The 14204-nt window shown below is 36.1% G+C and overlaps 1 protein-coding gene across 5 annotated transcripts in view; it reads left to right on the top strand.

The window, feature by feature from the left end:
• Positions 1-53: 53 nt before the first annotated feature.
• KIAA0586 (KIAA0586 ortholog) overlaps positions 54-14204 on the top strand; it is a 109454-nt gene continuing 95303 nt past the window's right edge. The window contains exons 1-6 of one of the 5 annotated variants that reach the window (XM_026000602.2): positions 54-947; positions 1863-1933; positions 3943-4012; positions 5092-5161; positions 9839-10013; positions 10839-11060. In XM_026000602.2, coding sequence (XP_025856387.1) covers positions 749-947; positions 1863-1933; positions 3943-4012; positions 5092-5161; positions 9839-10013; positions 10839-11060 — 807 coding nt within the window. In that variant the 5' untranslated portion in view covers positions 54-748. Of the gene's footprint in view, positions 948-1862; positions 1934-3715; positions 4013-5091; positions 5162-9838; positions 10014-10838; positions 11061-14204 lie in introns of all 5 variants that reach the window. The other 4 variants (XM_026000604.2, XM_072761653.1, XM_026000605.2 and 1 more) reach the window with 4 other exon arrangements.

Genomic DNA, 14204 nt, shown 5'->3' on the forward strand with positions numbered 1-14204 from the left:
GCTTTTTGGTTGGATGTTTTGGACGAGAGTTTTTCTTGGCGCGCATGCGTATTGTGTCTCAAGGGCCGGCTTAAAGGGAAGTGGGTGTTGCCTCGTGGGCAACTGAAGCTGTTGTCAGGGTTTAGGTGCGACTGCGGGGTTGCCGAGCGTTCGGGAGACGAAGAGGGGTGAATTTAGGTGTCCGAGGTTGCACCTGGAAGCGTGTGTAAGACTCTGCGGCCGAAGAAAGCTATTAAGCTTCATATATGGGTGATTAAAAAAACAAAAAAGCATTGTCAGTTTTACTTGCTTGATTCCTGCTTCTCAATAGATCGTAACTCCGCCTCCACATCTGTTTGGTCTTGCACTGCCAGCTCCTGGCTTGGAAAGTGCTCTGCATTGTTAGGGTTATTATTGCTCATGCGGCCATTCTCTTGTCATCCTCACTCTCCGACTCACTGGCGTGTGCATTCATGGACTGAGTAGGATTAATGGGCAAATAGGATGTTCCAGTGGTCTCTAATTCTGGATTAAATACCAAATGGGAATTTCTGGCTCTGCGGATAATCTTAGACATTGTTTTATTTAAAGGTTGATGACTGCATGTTTTGAAATCACTTAAAATTCCCCTTTATCATACTCCTCCCTCGTTCCTTACCTCCCCTCCCCCCGCCCAAGTCCTCAAAGTGGTGAAAATTTTGTTCCGAAGTTTTATGGACCCAGAAGAAATTCTATTCATAATTGTGGGACTAGTTTTGTTACCCGTAATATGAAAGGCACTGAGTTTAGCCCGGAAAAGAAAAGAAGGGTTAAAATACCAGCGAGGAGACTTCGTGAGGTAGTTTGTCCAAATCAGGGAGAGAATTTGGCTTTGCCGAAAGAGGAGTTGCCCTGTGTTCCTCCAGCGTTGTCTGCAAATAAACGTCTTCCTCTTAGAACCGAGGCTAGCTTGACTGGAACGTTACGTGGTATGTGACTCCGAATAGCGTTCGCTTTTGTAGATCTTTATTTTCATTTCATTTTGTGTGTGTGTGTGTGTGAGTTTCGAAATTTATAGAGGATTTTTAACGTTTAAATTCTCAAACCTGTGGTACGTCTAGATTGTATAGGTGTTTGAAAGCTAACCCCTTTCCCTGGGACCGTGGCTAGCAGAGTCAGCCTAATGGAATCCTATCCAATAGGCGGGATGAATCAAACACTTCCTACTGTGTTTTTTCCTTGTGTGGTTTTTGCACATTGTTCTCGTTCACATCTAGGATGGACGCACTTAAGCAATATGATGTGTTTATTGTTCATGGGTAGGGCTTTTTACCCAGTACTCTACCTTCTGTTTGGATAGTGTTATTCAGTTTGGCGTAGTAGAACAACATAACTTCTGCCTTTTGATGACTTTCCATGTTTCAATTCACTTAACCTGTCTGGAGTTCAGTGAAAATGAAGAAAACATATGCTCTTCCCATTTCAGTGATAATCATAAAGATCAAATTAATGAATATATGTGCAAAAACAAAAAAATGCTTATATAATGTGCTTTGGGGGAGATGCAGCATACTAAAGGCCTGCTTTTATAGTATGTACATATTTTATTCCTGGCAAATGATTCTACCCATAGTTTGTCCAAATCCGACACTGTAACGGTATATTTTAAAACCATTATCTCACTTGATTGTCAGTTCTGATCCTTATTTTCCAAAGTTATCAGCTGCAAAACCTTCATCAGGATATATTTTAATTACAGTTTAAGTTTACTGCATGAAAAGTGGCTTTCCAATTTAGATTTTGCATTAATACGGAGTTTATAGTTCTTGAATCATGCCTGTACGGTTTCTAAAGATATGGTTCTGATTTTAAAATCACTAAAATTGATTCCTTTGTTTTGTTAGGTTCATCAGACTTGACTTCTGCTAGAAATTATCAACAGCCTCCATTAGAAATTTCTATGGTATCAGAAAGTGTAAGCAAAAGAATTCTTAATTACATTCATTTTAAACTTTTCAGTATTGTTGAGTAATGTGTTCTTAAGTCAGGTTTGATGAGCAACAGGCTTTGTTTTTGCTTAAATTTCACTTACCAAGAGAAATACAATTGTGACTGGAATAGTATTTGAGACAATAAACAAAAAGTCTTCAATAGAATAAAAAATACTCATTACTAAGATGTCACTGACAGAAATATTGTAACTGAAAAGAAGCTCTGCTCTTATCTAAGAAAATGGTGTTCTAGACCAGAGACTCAATATACTGTTCAGTAAAGATAAAGAACCAGTAACAACATCATTTTTAAAAAGTGAGGTGTGATTACATGTCATTCAAACTAAGGTGAGGTCTTTTGTGTAGTTTTTTTTTTTAAAGATTTATTTATGATAGACATAGAGAGAGAGGCGGAGACACAGGAGGAGGGAGAAGCAGGCTCCACGCCGGAGCCCAACATGGGACTCGATCCCGGGACTGCAGGATCGCGCCCTGGGCCAAAGGCAGGTGCTAAACCGCTGAGCCACCCAGGGATCCCTTGTATAGTTTTTTGAGAGGTCTTTAAGAAACAATAACATGAAATTCTCATCTTGACCTTTATAATATTGAAAATATTTGATGATAAGTATATTTTGTTTATCCAGTCTAAATAGATTTTGATCACTAATCATAATGTTGACTGTAGATTGTCAATTTAACAAGTCTTTAAAGAAGAGAGTTTCACAATATATTATCTTGAAAATTGAAACTGGTAAACTAAGAATGAAATTGAAACTGTTTACTGATCAACTCTAAAAAATTTACAATAAAAATGTATAGTTATGTGCCATAATTGGTTCCTGCATAAATGTGTAGTCTTTGAGTTGGTTTTTTGTTTCTTTTTTGAGTAGTTCTTATTTAATGATTAATGGTGTTTGAATTACATTATCTAAATAATTTCCCAGATGGATATACTATTATATAAATTGTCTCTGGAAAGACTGTATCAGTATACATTCTTCAACAAGCTCATGAGTGGAATTAGCAGTATTATTTTTCCCTAGTTTTACCAATATGGGCATTACTAGAATTAGACAAAAAAAACAAAACAAAACAAAAAAAAAACACTTTTTGCCATTTTGATAGGTAAAAAATGCATCTCATTTTATTTTGTATTTTTTATTAATACCCTTATTATTAATAATAATAATTTTTCCATGTATATTGCCATCCTTATTCTTTTGTGTATTACATATTTACATGCTGTACATTTTCTTACTCATTTGTAGGAGGTCTTTGTATTAATGTCCCAGATGCATTTTGTTGAGTTGTTAGTCTCACTCATGGTTTGCAGGAAGTTAAGACTTGTTTGTCAGGGGATAGCCTGATCACCTTCCTCTTATGATTTTCTCTTTACTCTTTCTGATTTAGCAGGCAAAAAAAGATGTGTCTAAGGAAGGTGAAGAGCAACACTGAGTGAACCTAGTACTTTAGAAGTTATGGTGTCTCAGCACTCATAGAATCTTAGAAATGAAGTCTAGGGTTGCACATGTGAGCAGAAAGCTATTTACTTGTTGAGAAGCCTCCTGAGACTACATTACAAGCTCAGGGATAAAGAGTGCTGTGATTAATTTGTGATGTTGTGTCACTGTTGGCCATCTTATGCACTCCATAAGATGACTTTGACTCAAAATGAATCAGATTTTCACATTAAACTGTAGCAGCTAAATTGTTATATGCGTCAGGCTACTAGACATGGCAAATTGAGGTTTGAATCTGAATTTCAGGGCCACTGGTTGCTTGCTTGTTCATTTACTCATTCAACAAAATCTTGAGTACCTTCAAGGTACCTAAACATTATGGTGGTTCTGGAAATGAAGAGTCTAAAAGCACACAATCCTGCCCTCCTGGAACACAGTATCACATAGCCGCAAATGGTACTTGGTAAGTAATAAATCATAAAGGTTTGGTTTTTTTTTTTTTAGTCTTTCATTTTTCCTTTCATATCTCAAAGGATTTTTCTAAAGATGTTGCAGTGCAAGAGTTGCCTCTGGATAAACTGGAAGAGAGCAACAGACAAAAAGGTAAAAGAATAGATTTACATTTTTTTACCATATTTTTTAAGTCTTACAGTTCTGTGGCATTAGGTACATTCACATTAATGCAGTTATCACCACCATCCATTTCCAGACCTTTTTCATTTTCATTTGAAACTCTGTACTCCTTAAACACTTACTCTCCATTTCCCAAGTCTAGTTTTATGATTGACTTATTTCACTTAGCATGTCTTCATGGCTCATCTATGTTTTATGTGTCAGGATTTTGTTGTAAGGATAGAATTTTAGATCTTTAGATCTTTAGATTTTAAGACATTCATTCTTTTTTTTTTTTTTTTAAAGACTTTCATTACACGGGCTTACAGTTTTTTTCTTATTTTGATTACTTCATTTGAATTAGCTTTTCCTTCCAAATTAAGCTATTAATGGAATCCTTAAAATCTGGAAAAAGATTTGTAATTGTAAAGGTAATTTTATAATTTCTAAACTGTTCCATAGGTTTGGTATTAAATATTTATAAAAAAAATTTATAATCTCTGAATTCAAGTTTTGAGTAGTCATTGGTAAGATAATAGATTAAAAATATGCTTTGAGGAAATTTAATGATTTTTCTTAAATGTAGTTTTATTTTTATCTAAGCAGTTTTCTCTTTTGAGTTTAAGCAAAATGTCTCTCAGCCTCAGGTGTTCTCGATAAATTTTTTTCTCTAAAGTCTAGGGTTATGACTAATATTATTCGGTCATTTAATTTGTTCCTTGCACTTTTTTTTAAGACAGGGAAAAGAGGGGAGGGAGGAGGAAGAGGGAGAGAGAGAGAACCTTAAGCAGGCTCTTCACCTAGAGCAGAGCCTGTCACATGGCTCAATCTCATGACCCTGAGATTATGACCTGAGCTGAAATCAAGAGTTGGACACTTAAGTCATTGAGCCACGCAGGTGCTCCAGTTCCTTGCATTTTATTAAATTGAGAATTTTTTTTTTAATTGAGAAATCTTATTACTGAATTCCTAAATATTCTCTTAATTTAAAAAAGCTGTTTGGGGATAGCTTACCAAAATTTAACAAATTTTTAGGAATCTGAAATATATTTTGTTTCTCAATTTTGCAGCAAATGACATCTTTATTTCTCGGTATACCATGGGACAGAAGGATGCTCTAAGAGCAGTTTTAAAGCAAAAGTAAGTTCCATTTACAGAAAATAGGTGGGCCATTTCTTCTATTTCTATATGATTCTCTAAAATTAGCTTCACTTATACTTTGAACGTAGGATAAGTTTTCTTTTCAATGTGTGAAATATGTTTGAAACATTTTTCATAGTGCTGAACATGTATAAAATAAATAGCTGTTGACGATTATTCTCAGGACTTTATATGCATTGACTCTTTTAATACTTACAAAATCCAATGAAGTCGATTCTATCACATCCCAATTTTACAGAATCCCCATTTTATAGATGAGGAAACTGAGGCACACAGAGATTGATTTTCTCAAGGTCATTTAGCACGTTTTCACTTGGCTGGGATTTAGACTAGTCTGCCTTTAGAGTGTGCTCTCTTAATAACTTCACTGTACTACTTGCAGCAATGCTCAAGTAGTTCCAGATACATAATACTTATTATTTACTATCCAAGGACATTTAGGACATCTTTCCTGGCCAAGATTTAAGAAAGGGACAAGGTTAACATCTGAATGGAGCGAAGGGAGAGGATAGCTGCTGCTCTAAGTGGTCCCTTCCAAGTTTATCTTGAATACCAGTGAATACAAAACTAACCCTAACAATAGCACCATAATGAGCATATGTCTCCACTACTCTGGAGGCAATTTGTATTATTTTTATCATTAGCAGAGATAGGATGAGATACATATTCTTAGGCTAAATGTATTCTACTCCTGAACTAGAGCAGTCTGGAAAGGCCCTTAGAAAATGAGTAAAATTTTTACTTAATTTTGAACTCTGATTTTATTCAAAGGGGCCATTTTATATTACTTCAGTGAATGGAAAATCACTTTTAAAAATAATGCAATTAAAATAAATATGCAATTTAAAATAAAAAAAATATTATTTTTCCATCTATGGTTATCTGTGGCAAACATATTACACTCTGGGAAACATTGTACTAACAAAAATAAATACTATCTCTAAACCACAGGGGTGTGGTCTGAGCCAGCCAGAGTTTATGAGCTGGTTGGTTGGGCTCATCATATTTTTCCTTTTTATCTTTGTTCAGTCTACAATTCCCAGTATGTAATATGGTGGTTAGGAGAGGAATTTTGATGGTAAATTGTATTCTGGGGCTTATAAATATATGAGAAAGCGAAAAGAAGGGCATGAAAAGTGGTGCAGTCTCTCAAATTCTGCAGTTGAACCAGAAATTGCAGATCATATCTGCCTCATTTGGACAGAAAGTGAATACCACTTCCATGCAGCAGACCCAGAGTAGGGGCCCTACCAACTTGCCTTCAAGTCAGAACTCTCTAACTGGAAATCTCTGAGACCTCTTAGAACTCTCAGATCAGGAAGGGAGAAGTTCATAAACTAATGGACAATGAGAGATAACTGAGCACTACCCCTCTTAGACAGTAGATCTTTTCCCATTTCAGGATGAATGAACAGAATTAAAAACAAACTAGGAAGAGTCTTGAGAAGGTGTTTTCAATGTAGAGAATAATTGAATCAGAAACATAAAAATGACTCTCATGTTGGGTTAAAATACAGTCTATGTCTCAAGAGATAGACTTTGCTGTAGTCAATGTCAGTTGAATTTATTAATTTTAGAGAATGGTAGGTGGAATTTGGCAAAGTCATTCTAAAATTTACCTGGAAGGACATATGGTTGAGAATATGTATACTTGATGTTAAGAATACATACTATAGAATACACATAGTTGAGAATAGCTAATTTGGGGAAAAAACTGTAATGATGAAGAATTTGCTCTATTTTATATAATATGCTCTGAAGCTATACTAATAAAAAGTAATAGGCCAGAGTCTTTGAGTAATGAAGAGTCTGGCCAAAGTGTCTAGAACAGGGTAGAATGTCTTACAGGTGGATAGAGAGCAAGGAAGGGGTAGGTTATAAACTTCTTTAAAGGAGAGAAGTGGCAAATCATCTGAAAATATTAAAGTATGATATATATTTCTTAAAAGGCTCATTCAGATAATAGTATCAAAAGATGAATTGGAAGAGCACTGGACTATAGTTTAGGAACCCAACTGGCTATGAATTTGGAGGTAATCTCTTTGAGAGGGATTCAGTTGGTCCTCAGTACATAGGAGGGTGGTAGAATGAGGGCAGAATCATTGCTGGTTTGGAGAGGAATAACTGATTGTAAGATAGATGTAGAATGGGCAGAAATTGATGATTAGATCCGAGAGTAAAGGAGCTAAGGGGCAGCCCAGGTGGCTCAGCGGTTTAGTGCCGCCTTCAGCCCAGGGGGTGTGATCTTGGAGACCTGGAATCGAGTCCCACGTCGGGCTCCGTGCATGGAGCCTGCTTTCCCTCTGCCTGTGTCTCTGCCTCTCTCTCTCTCTCTGTCTCTCATAAATAAATAAATAAAATCTTAAAAAAAAAAAAAAGGGAGCTAAGGATGAATCCCAGATTTTTGGCTATATAAATGCATGGTCAGTAGTAGTAACTGAGAAAGGAAATCTTTGGGAAAGAATTCTTGAGGGGATAAATTTCATTTTGGACATATGCGGGGGTTTGAAGTATCTCTATGAGATATCCAGGTAAAAGTATCCAATAGGAAATTGAATATAAAGATCAGATTAATGAAAAGTCTAAGCTAGGCTTCTTCTAGATGATAGAAGTAGCGTATAAATGGTAGCCTGATCTGGGAACAGTTGAAGGGACTTGATGAGAGGGCAAAGCAAGATGGCACAGAGTAGGACACTATGGAAACCAAACCTTTAAGAGTTATACAGAAAGCAAGCGAGCTTCTAAATGCTGCTCAGTTTATCCAGAGATGTAGGAGATTATGGTGTTAACAAAGCCAAGGGGAATGAAGTTCTAAGTTTGATAGGCTGCTCAGAGATAAAGAAAGGTAAGGACTCAAAGTATCCATTGAAATAAGCCAAAATTATTACTGGCCTTGGTGAGGGCGGTTTCTGCACAGTATTGGTATAGATGCCAGATTCAGAGGATTTAGGAATAAGATAAAATTCTAAAAAAAAAAAAAAAAAAAAGAAGAAATAATTTCTTCTGAACGAGAAAGTTGTGTATTTTCCCATTTCTTAACACTTAGAAGCTATTTACATTAGTTACATTGAGCATTTGATGTGACGATTAGAAAAAAAATAAAATTTAAAAGCCTATAAAGAAGTTGAGGTTTGGTCTTATAATGTTATTTTCTCTTGCTGGTCAAAGTAATGTGTTCAAAGTAATGTGTGTGATTCGAGAGGTTATGTGTGAAGTAATAGGTATATATAGGAAGCTAGGGCAGTGACAGAGGATGGTACATGTCAACTGTCAAACAAGACATTAGCCTATTCACTTATCTCTATGGAACAATTTTAGATTTTTAAACAGTGGAGAAATGTGTTTGGGAAGTTTCTGAATGAGTAAAATCTTCAAGAATGAAATAGTTGGCAAGAGATGTTGAAGTTTGTTTTTGCTTTTTTACCAGAGGGAGAAGCATGAAGGGAGACGTACTATCCTGAGAGAGCTAGGTGTTTTGGGACCATCTGTAGGAATAATAAGCCAACTATGCCTTACTGGTTCTGTGACTTTGGTCAAGTAAATCCTGTTACCTCTGTGGACCTCAATTTCTTCATCTGTCAAATTAGGAAATTAGGATAGGTGACCCCTTCAGTTCCCTCTTGCCTCTGTAGTTCTGTGACACCATTCCTGCAATTGTGATGAAATAATTGACAAAACTTGATAACTCAGGTATGAGAAGGTAAGAGGAGAATGGAGAAGTTAAGAGTCAAGATAGCTTCAAAATTTTGAGACACAGAGAAATGATGCTCTTAGAAATGAGGAAATATGGAAGAGGAGTAAGTTTAAGAGCTGCTCTGGGTCTTCTGATCTTACTTAGACTTACCTAGGAACTCTGCAGTTTTGTTGGTCATTCCTTTTATTGTGTTTTTTTTTTGTTTTGTTTTACAAAATTGAGTTTTTTCTTAATATTTATTTAATTAGATCCTTCATTGTAAATATGTTTGTATTTGCTCTCATTTTTAATTCAGGCTGCTTTAATCTGTGTTTGATGCTCTGTTTTAGCAAACTGTGACATTTATTAATAAATATTTAAATGAGTTAGAATTAAACAGTTGTTTAGCAATTGTAACAGTTTCTCTTGGGTTGTATTCCTTTGGAAGTAAAACTTGGTACTTGCATTCTTAGAACCTTTTTTTTTTTTTTTTAAAGATTTTATTTATTCATGAGAGACACACACAGAGAGAGGCAGAGACACAGGCAGAGAGAGAAGCAGGCTCTATGCAGGGAGCCCAGTGTGGGACGCGATCCCAGGACTCCAGGATCACATCCTGAGCTGAAGGCAGGCACCCAACCACTGAGCCACCCAGGCATCCCTAGAAACTTTTCTGCATGTTTTGTATTTATACTTCCTGATTATATATCTTTGTAATTATGTAGCAATGTCTTTTTCTATGTGCAAGTCTTATTTCTGAGATATCATAACCTTCCAGGAATTATCTTATTTCTTTAGTGTTTAGTGACCTTTCATAGATTTCATTAGCCAAATGACTGATAAGATCCTGATATGGAAAACCAAGTGATTTAATTTTTTAAAAAAATCAAGAAAACCCACCTTCAGCAGATTACCACTACAAGTGCTTCTTGAAATGGCTCAGTGTGGCTTACTGAATATATTTGTATTCTTTTTATTTACAGGGCTCAAAACATGCCTGTTTTTAAAGAAGTAAAGGTACAGCTTTTGAAAGATGCAGGCACAGAAAAAGATGCTGCTACTCAGGAAATGAGAACTTCACCCAGTGGAATTGATTCAGCTACAACTGTGGCTGCAGCAACAGCAGCTGCCATTGCTACAGCAGCTCCACTGATAAAAGTATATTTTTTTTTTCCTAGATATTCACAGCTTCTTTGTAAAATGTAAAAGTATTTATTAGGAACAAGTCCCTAAATGGTCGTATCCCACCATAGACTAGGATCATTCTAGTCACTCTTAATTTGAAAAAATTTTCCTGTTTGTGGTTGTATATTACCTCTCAGGAGTTGAGATGTACCCCCTCCTTGCTGTGATAATGCTGGCGAATCTAGGAATGACTGGGTCCAGCACTGAAGCCATCACATCCAGAGAGCTCCCGAGTTGTGGGCAACCTGGGACAACTGGTCACCCTTACATTAGAACTAAAAAGGAACTCAGAGATCATCTCTGCCACCCCTCTCAGTTGGCAAATGGAAAACTGAGAAACAGGGTCAGAGTAGGGGCAGGTCCAGAGCTAATAGGTGGCGGAGCTAAGATGGGACTCCTGGATGCTGACTTAATTCAGTCTGAGATTAGCAGAGTATCAAAGGCTAATTTGTTTTGTTATTTACTTCTTTTTAATTACCATTTAGTTATTTTATTTTTGGCATTGTAGCAGTTCTTTGTTGCAAATGTGTTATTAATGAGAGAAAAGATCTACTTTAGGATAACTTATCTTCGGCTTTTTATTTCTGTGATTCTAAAAATAGAAGTATAAAATCATCAGATTTAGAGAATAAAACTCTAGATGATCATTTTTATTATCGGTCACTTTGAACAACTTTCCTAGTAATTGAGCATATTTTTTATAAATTTATTTTTTATTGGTGTTCAATTTGCTAACATATAGAATAACACCCAGTGAATTGAGCATATTTTTGATGTGTTGATATTTTATTGTTTTAGGTACAGAGTGATTTGGAAGCAAAAGTCAATTCTGTTACAGAATTACTCAATAAGTTACAGGAGACTGATAAACAGTTACAACGTGTTACAGAGCGGCAAACAAGCATTCAGAATAAACATGAGAAACTACATTGTCATGATCATGAAAAGCAAATGAATGTGGTAATGGAGCAGCACCTTAGGCATCTTGAAAAATTACAACAACAACAAATAGATATTCAGGTATCTGTAATAAAGCCAGCACACATCCCATGGTCTTTATCCCTTGGATTCCTAAGCTAATATTCATTGGTAATTGCAATAGCTCATTACATTGTAACAGTTTTAGTTCTTAAATAAGGATCTGAGAGTTCATCATTCTTCCTTTCCATGTGGAGACCTCTCTCTGCACATTCTAGTTCAAATATCACTAATTCTGTAAGAATTTCCATAGAGTTGGCTTTTCCTTTTTTTGGTGGTATTTCTGTTCATACGATTTCTTAAAAAGGATTTCTTTTTTTATTTATTTGAAAGAAAGAGCCCAAGATGGGGCTCAAACCCAGGACCCTAGGATCATGACCTGAGCCAAAGGCAGATGCTTAACTGACTGAGCCACCCAGCTGTTCCTGTTCATACCATTTTTAAAGGGCTAATACTGCATTGCAGTAACTTGTTTACATCAGTGTTTGTTAGCCTGAGAATGTGCATCAGAATCACATGAAGAGCCTTATAAAAATACAGATGCATGTACTTCTCAGCTATTGAGACACCAGGTCTGAGATGGGGACTGGGAATAGAAATCTGTAATGATTCTGATAAGAACCATCTGGTATACATAGTGCTTCTGCATTTAATTAAAAGCATAAACATTTTTAATTGGCTTTTGAATATGAGGCATGGGGTTACTATAAAAAGAAGAGTTATCCTCAGAAGGAACTGATAGTACAGTTTCCTATTTATTTTGGGATTTCCAAGTCCTGGGATAGTACCCAGCAGTCAGGTACTCAATATAATTTTTCTTTTTTTATTGGGAGTTCAATTTGCCAACATATAGCATAACACCCAGTGCTCATCCTGCCAAGTGTCCCCCTCAGTGCCCGTCACCTAGTCACCCCAACCCCCCGCCCACCTCCCTTTCTACTACCCCTTGTTCATTTCCCAGAGTTAAGTGTCTCATGTTTTGTTACCCTCGCTGATATTTTCACTCATTTTCTCTCCTTTCCCCTTTATTCCCTTTCACTAATTTTTATTTATTTATTTATTTTTCACTAATTTTTATATTCTGCAAGTGAATGAGACCATATAATATTTGTCCTTCTCTGATTGACTTATTTCACTCACCATAATACCCTCCAGTTCTATCCACGTTGAAGCAAAATGGTGGGTATTTGTCGTTTCTAATGGCTGAGTAATATTCCATTGTATACATAAACCACAGCTTCCTTATCCATTCATCTTTCGATGGACACCGAGGCTCCTGCCACAGTTTGGATATTGTGGACATTGCTGCTATAAACATTGGGGTGCAGATGTTCTGGCATTTCACTCCATCTGTATATTTGGGGTAAATCCCCAGCAGTGCAAATGCTGGGTCGTAGGGCATTTCTATTTTTAACTCTTTGAGGAACCTTTACACAGTTTTCCAGAGTGGCTGCACCAGTTCACATTCCCACCAACAGTGCAAGAGGGTTCCCTTTTCTCCACATCCTCTCCAACATTTGTTGTTTCCTGTCTTGTTAATTTTCACCATTCTCACTGGTGTGAGGTGGTATCTCATTGTGGTTTTGATTTGTATTTCCCTGATGGCAAGGGATGTGGAGCATTTTCTCATGTGCTTTTTGGCCATGTCTGTGTCTTCCTCTGTGAAATTTCTGTTCATGTCTTTTGCCCATTTCATGATTGGGATTTTTTTTTTTTTTGAATGAGTGATCAGCACTATGAATGCATTGGTTTTAATGTACTTTTTTTTTTTCTAATTTGCAACTTTAAAACTTTAAAAAATTGAAATAGAACATTTGGAAGAATATACAATAAATTTATTATAGCTTAGTGTGTTATCACAGAGGTAACACTAATAAGCTGTAATTTTCAAAACTTCTTAATAGAGCTTGTTTTGAGCTTTCCATGTGGTTGAAGAAAGTATTTTTATTGGAATGATTATGGCCATACAAAGTAAAGTTTTAGCATTATATGTTCTCATTCATTTGGGGAATATAAATAATAGTGAAAGGGAATATAAGGGAAGAGAGAAGAACTGTGTGGGAAATTATCAGAAAGGGAGACAGAACATGAGAGACTCCTAACTCTGGGAAACGAACTAGGGGTGGTGGAAGGGGAGGAAGGCGGGGGGTGGGGGTGAATGGGTGACGGGCACTGAGGGGGGCACTTGACGGCATGAGTACTGGGTGTTATTCTGTATGTTGGTAAATTGAACACCAATAAAAAATAAATTTATTAAAAAAAAAAAAGTAAAGTTTTAGTAAGTACTCCACAACTAAAATTGAGTGGACAGCATGGGATCTCGTGAGAAGGTAGGAGTGGGTCTGTCAGAGTGCTTGTTCTTGGTCTACAAATAACTGTTCATCTCTGAGCCTTGATTTCTTTACTTAGAAAACATTTTTTTTTTTTTCTTAGAAAACATTTTATTTTGTTTGGGGTAAAAGGAGATGACAGGTTTGAAAAGCACATTGATTTCTTAAGGAGAAAGTTCTACTTGTCCTATATATCTGTCTGTCATTTATCCGTTTTTCCATAAATAAACCCAAAATTCATTGACTTTCTGAGTTTGGGAGAATGGAATCTTTTCTCATAAGATGCAGGCATCTTATTATAATGCTTATAATTTCAGAGAAAGTTGAAGTTTTAGTGACAGATATATTAGTAGTTCAATAAATGCTTAATGAAATGAAATTTGTTGAGCTTGTCCCATTTATTTATGTAGAGAGATCTCCACACAGTTTTAAGACTTCTATAAAACTAAATGTTTAGGTTTTCCTTTACCTGGTTTAAGTCTTTTTTGAAATCAGTTGTAGTAGTTCAGGTACATAAATGTTCCAGATGTTTTAATAAATGATGCTGAAAATTGTTGTTACTTTAGTGCCCATTTATATTTTAATTGCATATGTATTATTGTTGCTACTTATCTGAGTGCTTCTTAGCAGTGTTTTAAACCCTTTCCTTCAAACAAAATCATCCAGGATATAAAAGATGAGAAGTTTTGGTTTGAAATTCTCTGGTTGAAGTAGAGGTCTAGGACTAGAGCCTCTCCTTTTGGTTATCTCCTTGCATGTCTTGCAGGCCTCTGAGCCGTCTCTGAAATAGAAAGGAAGAAACTGAGGTTTAGAATGGTTAAATAAAATGATCAAGGTCATACTACAGAGCTAGGCT

This window comes from Vulpes vulpes, chromosome 6 (genome assembly GCF_048418805.1).
Source record: "Vulpes vulpes isolate BD-2025 chromosome 6, VulVul3, whole genome shotgun sequence".
NCBI classification, from domain to species: Eukaryota; Metazoa; Chordata; class Mammalia; order Carnivora; family Canidae; genus Vulpes; species Vulpes vulpes.